The sequence below is a fragment of the Rhineura floridana genome, chromosome 10 (assembly GCF_030035675.1).
Source record: "Rhineura floridana isolate rRhiFlo1 chromosome 10, rRhiFlo1.hap2, whole genome shotgun sequence".
Classification (NCBI taxonomy): Eukaryota; Metazoa; Chordata; class Lepidosauria; order Squamata; family Rhineuridae; genus Rhineura; species Rhineura floridana.
Window position 1 is genome coordinate 68,774,831 of NC_084489.1, and position 20,385 is coordinate 68,795,215.

General features: G+C 41.1%; 1 protein-coding gene across 6 annotated transcripts in view; it reads right to left on the reverse strand.

Moving 5' to 3' along the window:
* Positions 1-20,385, reverse strand: part of PARD3 (par-3 family cell polarity regulator) — a 770,287-nt gene that overhangs the window by 148,315 nt on the left and 601,587 nt on the right. For 5 of the 6 annotated variants that reach the window (XM_061585584.1, XM_061585585.1, XM_061585583.1 and 2 more), the window contains one exon: positions 15,115-15,366. The exons of the other annotated variant lie outside the window; for it this stretch is intronic. In XM_061585584.1, coding sequence (XP_061441568.1) covers positions 15,115-15,366 — 252 coding nt within the window. The remainder of the gene's footprint in view (positions 1-15,114; positions 15,367-20,385) is intronic. 6 annotated transcript variants of the gene reach the window in all.

The window sequence follows — 20,385 nt, forward strand, 5'->3', positions numbered from 1 at the left end:
ACACTACAAATCACAGGAGCTAACAAGCAAATGCAGGCTCTAAAAACCTCTGCCTTATCACAGGAAAGGGACTCATATTTACTTTACTTAACCAAGACAAAAAATTCACAGCGGAACTTTTGTCCCAGAGAGTGAAAGACATTTATATATTCACCTACGAAGCACAGATATTATTATTTAGATAATGAAGGCAGTGGTAACTCTGCTAAAGAATCGTGAAAGACAGAAATTTAGGGTCCAAGAGAAGCAAAATTATCCTTGCCTAGGTTTTACCCATTGTCCTATTAAATTGTAATGCCCTAAACTGCAGCAATTTTAAGCGCTATCAAAAATGTTACAACTAATGACAGTTAATGAAATTCAGTCTCCAGGAACTGCTCGATGTAGCTTTAGAAGCCAAACAATTTAAGCCCTGACCATCTATACAAGACTTCAGAGGACAGACTTTGAAATTCAAATGAGATCTGAGGTGAATCGCCATGCATATTAACAGAAAAGGATGTCTCTGCTCTAAACCAGAGGCATGCATGCCTAACACGGACGGCAACTCTGCCTGCCAAGTGTGACAGGCTTTTGAAGAGCATGTCAGGAGCAATGCAGGAGGTCTATGCACAAAGATTGTGGCTCTTCTAGGGAGAGACAACAACCCCAAACCATATAATAGTAATAATAAAAAAACATTCTCAGCGGCCTAGGCTGCAGTTGTTACTGTCTGAATTGTTACAGGTAACAAAACATATGCTTGCATTGTCTGCACTGACTGGCAGTAGCTCTTCAGGGTTTCAGGGAGGAGTTGCTCCCCGCTGTACCTGGAGATGCCAGGCGTTGGACTTGAGACTTTCTGCATGCAAGGCAAATGCTCTGCCACTCAGTTACAACCCTTCCCTGGATTCAGAAAGGAAGATATTCAGCAAAGAGGTAAGATTGTACAATATGTCAGGACTATACTATAGGCAGCTTAGTGTCAAGCAAGAGCCAAAATCAGAAACCAGAGCCATGAGCCATTAGTCAGATGCAATGAATGTCTTGCTGCCCAGGGAGAGGACTAAGTTTCAATGGACTTTTTTCAAGCACCAGACAGCTAATAGGTGGGTGCAGCCACTGTGAAACTTAGGAACTCTTAAGACCCAGGAAATGCTTCAATCTATAGCTCCAGGGGCGCACCATATGAGATGGCAGCTCACAGATCTGTTGTTTCCAAATTCTAGCTCTGGTCGCAGAGAAATTGCAGAGCATTTCTTTCTCTGAAATTACTTCGTGATGTGAATTTTAGGACAAAACTCACATTTTATTCATATTAACAGTCACCTTTTTTAAGTCAGAGGCTTTATAAAAGCACTTCTGAAAATGTGACTCAAACAAATTCAATGGCAGAATTTTCATAAGGATGAATGAGGCAAATATTTTATCCTATTCTGCCCCTCACTCTTATCAACAGCCCTTTCAGTCTTGACCTTTAGAGCTCCTTCCCTTTTCATTATTCAAAATGCAAGAACTTGAATGTCTCCTAAGAGCTAGTTAAGGTTGCATAGCTGTAACACCCTTCTTTTGTTGAGACGCGCACATACTTGTAAAAAGTTATGCAGAATTCAAAATTAAGGTTGCTCTTAACCCCATTCATGTTTATATCCATTTCAGTTTCTCTCCCACTTTCCTAACCTATATCCACACCAACCTCCCTCCTGCCATTTCCTTCCCTCAGAGGTGAAAGACCAACTGAATCCCAACTGAATCCGCCACGCCTGTGTACGTTCGTCACTCAGCAGCAGCAACATTCAGCATACACATAACTGTTTGTCTGTAGTACCTGTTAACACTGGTAGTATTACCCATGAGAGGATACAGGCATTACTAAGCATTTCAGCAGTGGTAATAACTTCTGGAGTGCAACCAAACACCATTGATACTTCATATCAAATGGAACAGCATCAAGCCATATAATTAAATAACTCTAGTACTCTTGGATGAAACAGATTATCTTGACCCATTCCAGTCTGGGTTCAGGCCTGGTTATGGGACTGAATTGGCCTTGGTCGCCCTGATGGATGACCCTTTATCAGGATATGGACAGGGGGAATGCGACCCTGTTACTCTTACTTGATCTCTCAGCAGCTTTTGATACCATTGACCATGGTAACCTTCTGGGCTGACTTGGTGAGATGGGTATTGGAGGCACTGTTTACAGTGGTTCTGATCCTATCTTCAGGGTTGTTTTCCGAGAATAGCATTGGGTGATTGTCTTTCGGCCCCCTGGCAGTTGTGCTGCTGGTGCTGCAAGGTACTATCTTGTCCGCCATGATGTTTAACATCCATATGAGGTCCTTGGGAGCAGCCATCAGGAGATTTGGGACAAGGTGTCAGCAGTACGCTGACAATACCCAGCACTATTTCTCTGTAACATCTGAATGAGGAGAGGCTGTGCAAGCCCTGGATCGCTGCCTGGACTTGGTAGTGGGCTGGATGAGGGCCAGTAAACTGAGTCTGAATCCTAGCAAGACGGAGGTGCTGTGGGTTGGTGGTTCCCGAGTTCGGATAATTGGTCAGTTGCCTGCTTTGGATGGGGTCGTACTCCCTCTGAAAGAGCAGGTCTGTAGTCTGGGGTGCTCCTGGATCCATCTTTGTCACTAGAGGCCCAGGTGACCTCAGTGGCTAGGAGTGCCTTTTACCAGCTTGGGCTGGAAAGACAGCTGCGGCCATTTCTGGACCGGGATAGCCTGACCACTGTTGTCCACGCACTGGTAACCTTCAGGCTGGATAACTGTAATGCGCTCTATGTGGGGCTGCCCTTGAGGTTGGTCTGGAAGCTGTAGCTGGTGCAAAATGTGGTGGTGAGACTGCTCACTGGGGCAGGGTATTGCCAACATGTCACTCAGCTGCTGGAAGAATTGCACTGGCTGCCCATTTGCTACTGGACCAAGTTCAAGGTTCTAGTTTTGGTGTACAATGCCCTATACAGCTTGGGACCAGGATACCTGAAAGACCGTCTTATCCCTTATATACCCAATCGATCACTGCGCTCTGCATGTGAGGGCCTCCTGCAGATACCATCTTATCAGGAGTTCTGTTCTGCACAACACAGGAAATGGACCTTTAGTGTGGCAGCACCAACCCTGCAGAATTCCTTCCCCTTAAATATTAGACAGGCGCCATCTCTGTTATCTTTTCAGCATATTGAAGACCTTAGTCTTTCAACAAGCCTTTGAAACAAGCCTTTGAAAAGTTGAGAACTTATCCCAGTCTGCATCTGTGTCGGAATTGCTTTTTAATATGTTTTTAACCTTTTTTTAAAAGATGTCTTGAAAAGTTTTATTTAAAAAAAATATTTTTAAATATGTTTTGTTTTAATGTATTTTAAAGTCTGTTTTTATGATGTTTTAAAGTGTTTTTAGTGCTTTTGTTTGCCGCCCTGGGCTCCTGCTGGGAGGAAGGGCAGGATATAAATCAAATAATAAAATAAATAAATAGTTTTATAAAACTAGAGTATCATCTTTATGAGACATTATCGTAGTAGTAGTAGTAGCAGTAGCAGTAGCAGTAGTAATAATAATTTTTCCCCACCCATAGAGTGCCAGGGCAGATTACAACAATATAAAAATGCAGTATTAAAATCAGTTAGGACAATTTACAATCAAAGTAATAGGGTGGTCCTAAAACATACATCTCTCAGGTGTCAAAGGTGGCACAGAGAATGGCTCCTACAAACAGGTGGTACACTACAAAAGGCACAATCATATCAATTCTCCTGATTCACTCTTCTGGAAGGTAATTACACCAACTTTATTTGGTTGCGTGAATGAGGCACAAGAGATTAATCTGGCAGTAGCTGCAGTACATTTGAGCATAGCTGAGTGTTATGTTGACTAGTCAGTTCATTTCAGTTGATTCACAGGCCCTAAAATCAATGACCACATGAACTTAGGGATTCACCCTTCCCATTCTCTTCACTCTTGCTTATCCTCCAGTATTGTTCCATTCCCACATCTCTACCAATCTATCTAATTTGAAAGTGTGAACTCCATGGGGAATTTAGCCACATCTTTCTATTTGTCTTCGGAAAACACCATAAATAAGTTCCATGCATGAAATGGGTTTTTGAGCCACTGTTCTTGTGTCACCTTGAATCTTTAAGCTGTAGTCTGTTTCTATATGTAATAGTATACACCCATGAATGCAATTCTATTTTCCTAGTAAGCAGAATGAAATAAAAACTTGAAGACAAACAAACGAAATTCCAGGAAGCCATGCTTCCGTTGAACAGACTTCTGAGCCTTAAGTACAGTTTTTAATACGTTAGATCAATTAGCAGTCTCTGAATATTAGAAACATCTTAACAGTGTTGTGGAGATGAAAGAGGATATCTTTGAATGGGAAAGAAAGGGAATGGGAAGAAGATTAAATTATGTCTGTAGTCATAATGAATCAAAGACTAGAAGGTGGTTGGCAAATCAGCAAGTTTTGATGAAACATTAAGGAGAGTGATTACTGATGAAAAATGAATAAGCATTTTTGATTTCAGCAACCTTTATATCACATCTCACTAACTAACACAGCTTAGATGCAGTCATCCCTTTCTTGAAAGGCATTTATCTGTTTTTGGAATGGATAGAATAATATGACTTCATATATTGAGGCTTCCTTTAGACATACCTTTCTAAGTGAGTTGGCACTGCCTCCATAGTTGCTCCGATGCTGGATGGGGTATGTGTTTTTTAAAAAAAAGTCTTCCCAAGTAGTTCAGTTTCCTGTCATGACTGCAAATCACCCAAGCGACAGAACCTGCAAAGGGTCAAATGCTGTTTGCATGGTTTGTAAATATGTCAGGAAACAGAACCATATGGGTGATTTAATAAACCTGTAGGTCTACCATTTGTGTGGTTTGCCAGGAAGCCAAAGCACGTAGCTTTTACATGTAATTGTACCAGCAAAGGTGACCCATGGAGGAATCAACAGCCACACTAGTAAGGTACATGGAAAAGGGGGTCTAATAGATGGATACATATGTGGTCCTAGGAAGTGCATAGTAAGATGATATGTATAAACAATGCAAAAGAAAGTTTCCTTTCTCCATTTATTGCAAGCATCTAATGCCATAAGCACTTTTTATTGAATATGCAACATGAAATTTAATGTATCGGTTCCATGTAATAAAGAGAATAACTGGGGTACAAATTGGGGAGACCAACTAATCTAATAAAACCAATACTGAATGTGTCCTTAAACCAGGTGTAGCCAACATGGTGCCCTCCAGATGTTTTGGACAACTACCATCATTCTCTATCATTGCCTATGGTGGCTGGGGCTGATGTCAGTTGTAGTCCAAAACACCATGTTTCCTGCCTTAAGCTCTGTCCAAGCATTTGATAATTACAGCATTGCTTTCATCCAGTAATGTATAAGTTGAGTAAGTAATTATTTCACAGAAAGCTTGCCATTGTAAGTTAAAACCTACATCCAATACTTAAGACAGTTGTAAAACTGAAATCTGGCCACAGGAAAAACATATCTGATGTCCAACAACATAAGGAATATCACCCATGAAATAGTGCGGCTCTGGGAGGTTTACAGGGATGAACAGCTGAGCTCAGCTGCCAGCTAGGGATGTCTAGAGACCACAAAGATATGGGATAGCTCATGATAGTTAAAAAGCATCAGAAGCTGCCTCGTACAAAGTCCATCCAACTCAGACATTTACACTAGCATTCCCCAACCTGCTGCCCTCCAGACGTTTTGGACTACAATCCCTATTATCCCTGACCTTTGGCACTGTTGGCTGGGGATAATGGGAGCTGTACTGCAAAACACAAAGAGCGTGCTAGATTGGGGAAGTTTAGCTTACACTGATTGGCAGCGGCTCTCCAGGCTTTCAGAGGGATTCCCTTACTAGTCTTATGAGGGGATGGCAAGGATTGAACCTAGGACCTTCTACATGCAAATCAGGTGCTCTACTACTGAGCTATAGTCCTTCCCCAATATCACTTCTTCCATGAACCAAATATAATATGCATGTTTTCAAGATGTACATAGATTCAATTTGAGGATTTTTTCCCATCTCAAAAACAAAAGAGAACAATTACTAAAAAAAGACAACCCCCCCTTTCTGTTGTTGTATGTTATGTATTCTGTTATGCTGTTCTCATATTTGTAGGGCAAAGAAGAAATAAAATGTAAAAATAATAATAATAAAAATACTAGATTTTCAGGGTACAGAGGTCACCTTAATGGAAGGCAGAGAATTTTGTGCTAGCACATCTTGCTGGCTGATCTTGCTTATCTTGCTCTCAGTTATAGCCTTTTAAATGCATCCCCACATATCTTGAGATGGCCAAATTTTGCCCATTTGTAGCTCATATTGTTTTTTATTACAAAGAGTTTCTATATTAACGAGTAGGACTCTGTAACATGAGGAAAACAAAAATGGTTTTCTTTTTTTCCCCCATCTTCTGGCAGGAACATTCCCTACTATTCCTTTTCTGCATATAAATTGTGGCATTACACTGATTAAGGGTGACAAGCTCTGACGCACTCCTGAAGTAAATAGTACTTTTAAAAACTCTCTTGGCTTGCTACTGACAGCTGTTGGGCTTAAGTAAAACATTTGCAGAACTGAATTCAGCTATTGCTAGCTCATAACAAAGAATGATTGTGAAGTGACCTTCAGTTATTTTATCTATACGGTGAACTTTTGGGTGGGCCTCTCGTTCTCTTCCTGTTTTGCAACCTGCTAGGGGAAGTCCATTCCTTTCTTATCTTGCCATACATTCTCCCATGTATAGTATGTCTTAAATAGCTATGCTTTTTTAAAGAATAAACAAATAGTTGCAGTCCTTTGATTATAAAGCAACACTCATTAAGGCAATAATAATGGGGGAAGAAAGCTACAATTATTTGTCCATTGTAAGTGCGAAGTTGACTTGTTTCTTGCAGCCGTATGAGCTCTTAATCTTGGTAAGAAGAGTCAAGAATATCTGACTAAAACTCTTTATGAATCCTCCCCACTGCACTTCGAAAGTCATAACCCAAACACTGGATAGAGACACAGCAAATATACCTCACAACAGGGGCTCTGCGTAAATCCTCATGAATTTATATTAAAACCGGATTTTTATTGCATCCACATAGGCAGGAGGGAGATGTAGTAACCTACGACTGCTAAATACCAAAGTTAGTGGGACCAATTGTTTCACTTACTCCAAGTCTGTAGAAGAGCAAACAATTCTTATCAGTCTGTTTGGGAAACAGATGAAGGGGCTGTTGGTTCATGTTGCGGGAGCAGTAGAATAGAAAACCCTAAACTGCATATCAAAGAGTTGTAGTGAATTAAGTCCAAGTCAGAGTAAACCCATTGACATTAATGAACCTAATAGTTGTGTCTGTTAACTTCAGTGGGTCTACTCTGAGTAGGACTATCACTGAATATCACCCAAAGTCTATAAACCATGTGTAAAATTCAGAATACAGTCTTCATCGCAAGGATTTTTGAGGGGAGGTGGTGAATTCAGGACAGATGAAAGAAAGTACTTATTCACATAGTACATAAACTATGGAATTTGCTCACACAGGAGGCAATGATGGCCACCAACTTAGATAGATTTAAAAGAGAATTAAACAAATTCATGGAGAAAAAGGTTACTAGACATTATAGCTATGCTCTGCCTCCATAGGTGCAGGCACTATGCTTCCAAACAACAGTTGCTGGAAACTGCAGGAGGGAAGAGTGCTCTTTGCATCCAGATCCTACTTGTGGGTTACCCATGAGCAATTGGCTAGCCACTGTGAGAACAGGATGCTGGAATAGATTAGCCATTGGCCCGAGCCAGCAGGCTTTTCTTATGTTATGTTTAAGTCCTTTGTTTATGATGTCTATATTCTCTGCTCCTGCAAATTCAGACGTGCTGGGTCCCTTCATGTTAGCCACAGCCTACCCTGCCTTTTTTTGCTACGGGGTTAAGAATGAGATCCTTGTTAATGCCTTTTCCCACAACAACAGACATCCCTAGGAACCAATAAGCATGAAAGAGGATGGTGTGCATGTGTAAGTGATGGTGGGGAGGTGTTTCATGACAACAAGCTTAAAGATCCCTTTGGTTCATGAAAGTCATACAAGCTGGATTCCAGCCTGTTACTGAAATTTCTGAGGTGAACTGAAGGGGAACGTGTCCGGTAGGATTTAATTTGTGAAATGAAAAGTATCAACCCCCACGGCAGCTTTGTGTAGATACTCTCAGTCAGAAGCCCTGATTCACAAGCTCTTTCCCTTAAAGACCGAATGCTCCAGGCTCAGGATGGCAAGGCACTCTTAACCCTACTCTTGGGCAATAGAGAACAATGTCTGAATGCAATGCTGTTGCCCCTTAGAGGGGGAAAGAAAGCAAGTTGCCTCTGGGTCCTCTTCCTTTGTAAAAATTCATGAAAAGGTAAAGGCCCCAGTCTAGAAAAAGGTTAGTTGGATGGGCTGTCCTTGAGGCCATCAGCAGTTGTGCTGGCTATCGAGGCACATGTAACAAAGAACAACCTCACACAATGTTATTCATAGCTATGTTGAGTGAAAACATACTCTTTCTAGCAGTCTCATTAAACTATCCTCAGCAGGACTAACTCAAAGAACGAGGTGCAACTCAACATAAGCAAGCTTGCCCATTTGGGGACCCATCCAGTTACCACAGCACAGAGGGAGAGTCAATAAATCCACAGGCTTTATCCAAAGCAGTTCAACCCAGAATGCACTGTGGCTGGGAACAGTAATAAAATTGTGACCTTTCACTTTTGCCATAGCCTTCATGAGGTACAACTTCATAGCAACTCAAAAGCTCTCCATTAAAGAGGAAAAAAAGAAATAAATTTCCAGCACTTAGATAAAATGTTATCCTGAGGAATAGCTCATATCTCTCCATCTATTACAGGTCTGGAAGAAAGCTTAGATTTATATGCAGTGATACCTCAGACTTTTAAAGATCACTCACATGACTGACATTACAAATAATGAAGTTTAATATAATATTCTAGTATCTTGCATTTCCACTGTAAAGAAATATTTACCCTGATATTGCTGTATAATATTTTACAGCTCTAGTAAAATATGACTCAGAATATTATAGAAAGTGATTTTTATATAGAAGCCTCCGAGAACAAGTCTCTTTATTCTTTTTCAGTGTGTTTCTAAATTATATTAGAGGAAATTCCACTGCCTCTCAGAAGTTAAGCTGAGGTAAATATTACTAAACAAAGTTAACAGCAAAATAAAATGGTCTTTTGCTTCCCTATGACAGCAACATACCAGTATCAAAAGTGACAATTTTTTAACAATCCATATTCATGTGTTTTTTATAGACAAAACAAAGAGTCAAGTTACATTTTCTCCCCACTCATTCTGTCGTGGTCAAAAAATCTTCTGCCTAATATTCCTGTGGCATAACTTGATTCCACCTTTAGTAGAACAGGAACCAGTTCAACAGAGGTCTCCTCTTTTCAGATGGATATTTTCTTTTTAATGGCAAACCGAATGCAAAAAGCATATGATTATGGTATTTACACTTCCATTAAAGTGTCCACAGCAAGTTGGGGAATTCTAGCCTACTATTTTGAAGCTATTCAGGTTTACAGCAGCACGGTGCCCATTTCATTTCAATTATATTTGAGGACAATGCACTTTGAGGAAGTGATAGCACAGCGACAGCCAGTAAATGTCCATTAGCAGCTATCTTTTCATAGGGTTCTCTCTGGATGGTAGGTCATAGCGTTCTCTCTCTCTCTCTCTCTCTCTCTCTCCATACACACACACACAAACACACACATACCCCATAGAGTCATTGCCATCTAAAATAATGATAAAAATCCCACAGCCATTATTGATCACTGGTTTGTGTTTTCTTCCATGCAATGTAAAACATACCAGCAACACACTTCTTAGCTAGGCTAAAAGCCTTTGCTACAGGAATGCAATTCCCCAGACACTCTTTGGTACGGTAGAAGAAAATAAACTAATTATAAACTCTGTCTAGATTCTCTCTCTCTCTTACGCCCAAAATGAAGAGGTAAACATTTGTGAAAAAACACAGCTTAGCATCCCCAAATAATGTCAGAATAAAACAAGGAACCAATGCAGCAGGACTATTGATAAATTTGTAGCTAATCTTACAATCCACCTTTTGTGAACAGGGTGTAATGGCAGGGAGTTCTCAATGAGAAATATTTGGTCAAACAAACTTATTTGTTTCCCATAGAAAACAACCAAATTTAAATTTCTCTGAGCAATACCCAGTGCACATTGTTATGTTCTAAATGGAAATTACTTGATTGAAATTAAATCTATCGGGATATAAGCTTGGGAGGATCGACAAGGAAACTGACAGTTTTAACAAAAGCTTTTTAAAAAACAGTTTAAAGACCCTTCACACCATCATCACTAACTTTTTTTACATGGATTTCAATGTGGCTTAATGCTGCAATCCAACTGCTATTTATGCCATGCTGAGGGGAGCTGGATATGGCGGACCCCCAACTGAGGTGAATGGGTCTCGGCTCATCTGGGCTATGCCGGGCTATGCTAGCAGAAGCCCCTCATCCCAGCTCAGCCATAGTGGAGCCACAACTCAGCCGGGAGTCTGATAGAGAAGCCCAAGCCAGTGGAAGGGGAGACAACAGAAGCCAGAGGAAGGCCTGAAAAAGAGGCGTTCCTGGGGCGTGTCAGAGAAGGTGCCGGGAGGAAGTCTTAGGCCACATACAACTCATGTTCAGAGCGCTCCTGGAGGTCCCAATACAGGCAAAAGTTACACCAGGAAAAAGGTCGGTCTAAGAAAATAATTGCACTAAAAGTCAACAGAGAGCACTTGCTCCCTGGTTGGGGTATTTGTGAGAGCCAGCTTTACTTTCTGGTCCCTGGGTGCAGCTTCCAGCTGAGCTGGTGTTCAGCTGGCCCAGAGGCTTCCAAACAGCAATTGGATGCCGTGGACCTTCCCTCCAGCTCCTCTTGTGCTGGCTTCCTCTGAGTTGAATTGCTGTGTTTGGATCCAATCCTTTGCATGTATGTTGGGCTGACAGCACTTGACTTTGTACAAATGGAAACTTAATGGAAGTTCTCACTGACATTCCTTCCCCCAAAGTTTCTAAGGCTGCAGTACAAAGCAATTTTAAGATAGCATTCCTACACATAGTTACTTATGGGTAAATCCCATTAAGCTCAGGGGGGTTTACTTTTCAGTAGACAAACCACAAGCTGTAAGCAAGGTTTGTTCTTGGTTTAGCACTCGTGGTGTCTTTGGGGTAAACAAACCACCAGTCCGGGTTCAGGTATAACAGGCTTAGCTTGCATGGCAACAACAGAAATAGGAGAGGAGAGGCCATGAGCCACCATGCTACACATTCACCAAAACCATAGTTAAGCTTAATTGTGGTTAAAGGGGTTAAAGTGATGTGCGAATGCTGCTAATGACTGGAGTCACCAGGGTAGGTGGAACAGGTTCATCCCTACCTCAACTGCATTCCCAAGTATGCCTCTCTTCTCCCATATACAGTGCCTTGCAAAAGTAATCAGACCCCTGACCAATGTTCTCATATTACTGAATTACAAATGGTATATTGTAATTTCGTTCTGTATGACATTTTATTTTGAAACACTGAAACTCAGAATCTATTACTGTAAGGTAACATTGGTTTTATGTTGCGAAATGTTTGCAAGAAACAAAATTAAAAATCAGTTTTTTGCTTGCATAAATATTCAACTTAATGTTGCTTGCACAAGCATGTTGCTTGCACACAAGTATTCAGCCCCTGTGCTATGGAAGCTCCCAGCCTACACAGATGAAAGAAACTGCCCTATCGAGGACACAATTACTTTACCACTGGCCTCCACCTGTGAACCATTAAAGTTGCTATCACATTGTCAAGATAAAAACCCCATTGTTGAAGGATCCTTGGTCAGGCTGTGGATCTGAAGGAAAATGAAGACCAAAGAGCATTCTACAGAAGTGAACATGTAATACAAATGCATAGATTAGGAAAAGGGGACAAAATAATATCCAAGTGTTTGGATATTCCAGTGAACACAGTTGGATCAATAATCAGGAAGTGGAAGCTGCATCATACCACCCAGGCACTGCCAAGAAAATGCCGTCCCTCAAAACTCAGTGCTCGAACAAGAAGGAGACTTGTGAGGAAAGCCACAGAGAGGCCAACGATCACTTTGAAGGAGCTACAGAGTTCAGTGGTTGGGAGTGGAGTAATGGTGCACCAGTCAACCATATCAAGAGCTCTGCATTATACTGGCCTGTATGGGGGAGTGGCAAGAAAGAAGCTGTTACTCAAAAAGTACCATCTCAAAGCACATCTGGAGTTTGCCAGAATCCATGGGAGTGCCCCAGCTGCGATGGGAGAAAAGGTTTTGTGGTCAGATGAGACCCAAACAGAGCTTTTTGGCCAAAACTCTAAGTGCTATGTGTGGTGCAAACCTAACACTGCCCATGCCTCAAGACATACTGTCCCTACAGTGAAGTATGGTGGTGGCAGCATCATGCTGTGAGGATGCTTCTCATCAGCAGGGACTGGGCATCTTGTTAAAATCGAAGGAAGAATGGATGGTGCAAAATACAGGGAAATACTCCAAGAGAACCTGCTTTAGTCCACTAAAAAATTGAAGCATGGGAGGAAATTCACTTTTCAGCAGGACAATGATCTCAAGCACAAGGTTAAAGCAACACTGGAGTGACTCAAGAACAAAAAGATGAATGCCCCAAAAGATGAATGCACAGTCAAAGTCCTGATCTCAATCCCATTGAGAATCTGTGGCACTCTTTGAAAATTGCAGTCTACAAGTGACACCCAACCAACCTGAACGACCTGGAGCAAATCTGCCAAGAAGAATAGGCCAAAATCCCTCCAACACTGTGTGCAAAGCTGGTACATACCTACCCCAAAAGATTTAAAGCTGTTATTGCTTTATTATACCAAATATTAATGTGTGTGGGTTGAATACTTATGCAAGCAACATGTTTCACTTTTTTATGTTTCTTACACACATTTCCCAACATAAAACCAGTCACCTTACAATGATTGATTTTGAGTTTCAGTGTTTCAAAATAAAATATCATACAGAATGAAATTACAATATATCATTTATAATTCAGTAATATGAAAGCACTGGACAGGGGTCTGAGTACTTTTGCAAGGCACTGTAAATGAAAAATCAACATTTACTTCTATGACAAGAGATAAAGTTCTACATCCGGAGACACTGGGAGTTGAGGGCAAGATCTCTTAATCCTTAGAAGGCAGGTGTGGGGAACCTTAGGCCCTCCAGCTGTTGCTGACCTACAACTCCCACCATCCCTAGCCATCAGGAATGTTCGCTAGAGCTGATGTGCTTGTTTCACTGCAGCCTTAGGAGTCCATTGCAATTTAAAAGTATCCTGCTAGTACACTTTCTGCCCTTCATAACTGATTGGCATTTTCTTAACATAAAAAGGGATTTTTTTGGCTATCAGCTTGCTTGCAGAATCCACCATAGCTTGAATCAGGCCCAGCAACATCTTCAGGCAGTTTCCAAAGCCTCTGCACCAGAACAGGTTCCGCTGCACCCGTGTTGGCCTGCCTGTTCTCACATTCCAACTCCCTGAGCACAGAGCTCTGGTGGCCGGAAAGTGGCTGGTGATGGGCATTTGTCCCCTCCCCCAATGTTCTTGATGCTGCATTGTTCTGGAGCATTACGGAAAAACAAAACAGTAGCTGCCATAAGCATAGGATAGCCATGTGGCTGCTGCAGTTTTGGAAGTATGCAACATCTAGGACAGAAGCTTGGAAAAGTTACTTTTTTAACTACAATTCCCATCAGCCCCAGCCAGCATGGCCACTGGATTGGGCTGATGGGAGCTGTAGTTCAAAAAAGTAACTTTTCCAAGCTCTGATTAGGGCATTGTGTGGAAAACAAAACTGTGGACACAAAGAAGCTGCTGATGCTAATAATTAAAACAAACCTGGTGGGGGGGCACTCATATAGAAGAAGGCCTGCCAAGGGCCCTGAAACCTAGAGCTAGCTGTTGGTAGAATGGTCCATCAGTCTATGATTTAATGCAAAACAAAATGCACTTTAAGACAAATCCTTTTTGTGGCCTCACATCAAGCACAATGTTTAGATTGAAAACCTGGAAAATATTTAACATGGCTTTCTCAGCAATGACACACTCACATTCTGGACAGGTTTCCTTATAGTTGTGTTCAATAAAAACGTTCAAAACAACCTTTGGTCCAAATGTCTTTTTTTTTCTTGGCATTACACACAGCTAACCCACTGTGCCACATAATAATTGTATTAGAAATTAAATAGCACGAGATAACCTTCTGGGGAAAGTAGTGTCATTTCTTGAGGCACCAAGAATGATAGACAAAGAAGGGAGAGCAAAGCTGGGTCTGGCAGATTCAACAACGGGCTTGAAGCACTACTACTGCCAGACTGGTCCTGTCTACAGGAATATTAAGCATAATTATACAGCTGTGGCCCAGTGTTAATGGACAAACTGCATTCTGCCCATATAATGAGAAGGTGAACAGTAGATTCTACAGCTTACAGATTAATGGACTCATGGATTTTGACCCTCTCACACTGGATATATTGGGAAGCAAAGCGTGTGTGTGAAGCAGTCATAGGGCTGACAGAGAGATCCAACTTGGGGTCAAGAAATAGCAGCCAAAAGTATTCTGTTTAATACCACCCCACCCTCCAAAATCAAGCAAACAAACAAAAAAGGCAATATTCTCCCAGACACTGGCCCAGAGAACCAAGATCAGATACACCACAGCATATTACTAGGATTGCCTATAATTGAACCAGAGGCTGTTTCAAGTGTGAGTTTAATTTGAATTATACTAAACAGTGCAATTTGGGTCCAAAAGCATTTCCAGAAGATGATGAATTGTGTTAGAATCATCTGAAAATATTGTACTGCTCATTCCATTATGACTTGATTTGTGTGAATTCAATATTTTTCTCTACAAAGGCTTTTAAAAAGCCATTAATAAAATGCAGTTCTGGCTTTACAGTTGATGAACAGTCACCTCCCACGGCCAAAAAATGAAATTGCAAACCAGACATTGGAAGCAGAATATTGACTGAAGTCTGGTGCCTACCTGTCTGCAGGTGAAGACTTCAAATTGCGTGCTTTCTTTACTTGGGCATATAATGCTTCAACTGTCGGCCCTTCCCTGGGGCTCTGTGGTCTATTGTTCATTGTGCCACTATTTGTGGAGGAATTATATGAAGCAATTCCAGCATACATTGAGTCACCATCGCATCGAAAAGTCCTGTTTAAATCTTGGATCTCTGCATAATCTCGTTCCCGAGCTTGTCTCTCGCGAAATTCTCGAGTCTTGGCTTGAATTCTGGAAATGAGAAATAAGGCTAGAAATACTTTTGAAAGTAGGGTGCTAAAATACTTCTGTTCATGGGTAGGTAAAAGCTATAGCTACATGGTTGTATTCAACTATGTCCTACTCAAAGTAGACCCATTGAAATTAATGTATCTGCTAGTCACATCTGCCACCCTGGGCTCCTACTGGGAGGAAGGGCTGGATATAAATAAAATAAAATAATCTATTAACTTCAATGGATCTATTCTAAGTAAGACGGGCATTGAATGCCACCCAAATATTTTTAATCACAAAGTGCTAGACTGCGGTTTTGCAAGATACATGGGGCGTTATCCTGAACTGCACTTCTGGAGTACATTTTCTTACTCTTTAGAAATCATGCTAGATGGTGGGGAGACCAAAGAGGCATAACATATGCAGTTGGAGGTTTGCCAGCTGCATGCATCATGATTTGACCACACTGATAGTACCAATGACCTTTTTGTATGTTATTCGTCTCATCCCCCTTCTCTCTAAGCAGTGAGATTGGGAGCTGGCCATGGGCTCTCTATATGTAAGAATATCAAAAGAGCCCTGCTGGATCAGGACAAAAACCCACCTAATCCAGCATCCTGTTCTCATAGTGGCCAACCAGATGTCCTTGGGAAGGCCATAAGCAGGACTTGAGCACAAGAGCACTCTCCACACCTGTGATTCCCAACAACTGGTATTCAGAGGTATAACGCCTCCAACAGTGGAAGTAGAACATAGCCACTGTGGCCTTATCCTCCATGAACACAAAAGATAGTTCCCAAACTGGAAGGTTTTGTTTTATTATGCTGTTTGTTGTAACCCTGGAACTCCCTTAGTCTGGATATTCAACATGCTTTCTTGAGTAGGTAAAATCTGCACAATCTTTAAATGCTGTCACTCAAAAAACCTGCCATATGTAGGTTGCAGCTTGCCTCATAAAGCTACAAGTGCTTTGATTGTGTTGCACGTGGTAATTATTAATCACTGCTGTTTGCATGATGATGTATTTCGCACCGTAATGATATCACATTGCAAACCAAAGGTTTCAGTATCCTTTACTATTAAAAGCATATGGTGGAGGTTTTATCTTATATTTAATCTAACTCTGCCCTTCATCCAGTCACAAACTATTTATTGCCTTTTAGCAATCCTACTTAATGGTTTCTATAAAGAACTCAGAATACCAGAACGATAAAAGCTGACCTTATTTAAATCAATAGAAAACTTTCCATTGACTCACTGAGGATAGAATATCGTTCATTCATAGACTGTATAAATATCTCATTGAGTATTACCTATAATTAATGAAGTAAGCATCTCCATGTTTTGCAGCCAGATTCTCCTGTGAATTATGTATTGCAGACATTTGAATGTAATTTAGATAATGCTTAATATAAAAGTATTATGGCGAGAAATGATTAGAGATTTCCTTTCAGAAACTAAGGGCCTCTCAACACATTCCATTTTAGGTGCTTGACTAAGATGTGCATGTACAAATTTGCAATGTAAAATGTGGATCTGACAAGAACCTATTTGTCAATATGTGTGATAGAGGAATATTGGTCAGGACACTATACTTAGGAAGCTGCTTTTTATCAGATCACATTATTTGTGTCTGTTGTCTACCAATGTGGTAACCAATGTGGCATCCTCCAGATGTTGTTGGATTACAACTATACCAAAGTGGCATAGTGGTTAGAGTGTCAGGCTAGGACCTGGGAGACCAGGGTTCAAATCCCCACTCAGCCATGAAGCTTGCTGGGTGACCATGGGCCCATCATGGTCTCTTAGCCTAACCTAATCACAGGATTGTTGTGAGGATAAAATGAAGAGAGGGAGAAGAACCATGTACGCCACCTTGAGCTCCTTGGAGGAAAGATGGAATATAAATGTAATAAATAGATAAATAATACAACTCCCATCATCCCTGACAACTGGCCATGCTGGCCTAGGCTGATAGGAGTTGGATTTCAACAACATCTGGAGGGTACCATGTTGGCTAACAGACATCAGCTTTCCAGGGTCTTAGGCTGAGAACTACCCCTTATCTGTTACCTGATCCTTTGGACTGGAGATATGAGAAATCGAACCTGGGTCCTTCTGCATGTAAGACAAACGCTCTACCACAAAGCCATGATCCCTCCCAAATTGTAATTGGTTGCAACTCCATATTGAATGTACACTTGGTAGCAACTGTGAAATGGGCAAAATGCTCCTTGCAAAATGATTTTTTTTTTAATTTTGTGCACTAAGGTTTCCCCACAATAAAATATTTGCCCAGTCAACTCTTAAAACAGTAGCATCTCAAAATCCAGTGTTGGTCAGACTTTTCCACTGACACAATGGGTAAATTCTAGTTCTACCTGTACAAGCAGAGCTCCTCCACTACCCATGCAAGCAGAGGATAACTCAATCTGCGTATGAAGCTCTGCCTGCTATAGTCAGCGTGCATGTGTGACAGTTTGCAAGACAGAGACTCCTATTGCAATCCTATAAACACATACTGAGAGAAAGTACCATGAACTCACTATGGCTTACTGCTGTGAAGACATGCATAGGAAAGCACTGTCAGACAGCATACACAGCTATAGTTTCAGATATAAGCTTAGGGCACAAGAAGGTTGAATATAATCATTGGAAAGCAGATTACTATCCAGAGAGCAGCCACAGCAAATCCACACAACCAAAGTGACATAAAAAACTGTGCTGAGTGGCGCCAGCCTGATTTTGTGCTCATGGGGTAAGGACTGTTTCACCAGCTACAAGGTCAGATTTCATTTCACTGCAAAGCGTCTGAAAATGGATTGAATGATGGCTTTAAAGAGATGTCAAAACTATGACTGATGTATGCGATAAAGCAGGGGATCCCAAGCTGTGGTCCGTGGACCATCAGCAGTCTGCGAGCTTCATTCAGGTGGTCCGTGGTATGTCTGCATTAAATATTCATATTGATTTTTATTGTGTTTTACTGCTTCTTTATTTCTTATATTGCATCTTATTGTGTTACAATTTGAATTAATAAAACACAACATAAGAAATTAAAGAATAAAAATACCATTAAAAAGTGTATAGCACCTAGCACAGTGCATTAGAATTGGTACAAGAAGCAGAAAAATCATTAAGTAGGCCACCAAGACCATCAGAAATTTTCATGTGGTCCATGGGAGAAAAAGTTTGGGAACCACCATGATCAAGCAATTGGCCCATTCATCTCCCTGATTAAACCGTTTCAACAGAACACCCCCACACCCCCTTAGTGCTGGCATATTTATAGTTTTCAAGCATTTTTATGCAATGCATTATGCAATGCATTTTCATAACTCTAATGATCAAAGCTGATATAGCAGGGTTTTTAAAAATATGTATGTACATAGACTCTGAAATAATTAACATTAGATTCCTTTACGAAGTTTAAAAACAAACTGGGTCTGAAAATGGCACATTCGATTCTAAAGGAAGGTGAAAGATGATGGGCAAAGAGGGGTAAGGAGGGCTTTTGTAATTAATATATATATATATTAATATCCTTAGCAGCAATGCATTGTGCCATAGGAAAGTGGTTCCTATGATACTGGAAGTGTGCATGAAATATATAATTATTTCCATCCCGTATTTTAATATTCTAGGAGACCAGCTTTGTTTTTCTGCATGTCAGGAACACAAATAGCTCTGTGGCACCTTAGAAGCTAAGAGGCTCTTCCACACATAGCTGCAAAGGCACAGGAGCTGTTCCTCCTTGTTGTGATCTCATGTGGGTGTAATACTGGAACACCAGCAAAGTCAAATGTGTGGGTCTTTCCCACTCAATTGTTCCCCTTTTGGTGGGAAAGAACAGCACAACTGTTTTATACAGTTGCTTAATCCACATGCAAACCTTAGCAGCAATGCATTGCGCCATAGGAAAGTAGTTCCAATGATGATGGAAGTGTGCACGAAAACAGACCTAAAGGAGGCTGTGTGCTTTCACAAGAGGGCAACCAGAATGATCAAGGGGATGGAGAGACTCCCTTACGAGGAAAGGATGCAGCATTTGGGGGTTTTCAGTTTAGAGAAAAGGCGGGTCAGAGGAGACATGATAGAAGTGTATAAAATTATGCATGGCATTGAGAAAGTGGATAGAGAAAAGTTCTTCTCCCTCTCTCATAATACTAGAACTCGTGGACATTCAAAGAAGCTGAATGTCGGAAGATTCAGGACAGACAAAAGGAAGTACTTCTTTACTCAGCGCATAGTTAAACTATGGAATTTGCTCTCACAAGATGCAGTAATGGCAACCAGTTTGGATGGCTTTAAAAGAAGATTAGACAAATTCACGGAGGACAGGGCTATCAATGGCTACTAGCCGTGATGGCTGTGCTCTGCCACCCTAGTCAGAGGCAGCATGCTTCTGAAAACCAGTTGCCGGAAGCCTCAGGAGGGGAGAGTGTTCTTGCACTCGGGTCCTGCTTGCGGGCTTCCCCCAGGCACCTGGTTGGCCACTGTGAGAACAGGATGCTGGGCTAGATGGGCCACTGGCCTGATCCAGCAGGCTCTTCTTATGTTCTTATGTTCTTAAGATGTTTTGACTTCATTAGCTATGTACACACCATACCTTTAAAACACATTCAAAAGACTTTCCCCCCACCAAAAACTTATAGGAACTGTAGTTTACCCCTCACAGAGCTAATTTCCAGCACCCTTAACAAACTATAGTTCCCAGGATTCTTTCGGGTGGGAACTGCATTAAAGGTATTTGTGGTGTACACAGTTAGATGCAGCCTACTTCCTCGGAACTAGCTTCAACATTTTCTGGGAACACACTTCATATAGAACTCTATGCTGCTTTTCTAAAGCTCAAAACAGCTTACAAAGATTAAATGTAATAATAATCAAAATAACAATTATGAAATCAAAGAGCAAGGCAAAAACTCCTGCTGGAAGAGCAGTATAGAAATCAAATAATCAACAAACAAACAAATAAAAATGGCATCTATTGATTACTAGGGTGGGGGTAACCCAAAAAAGGTGTGCATTGCATCC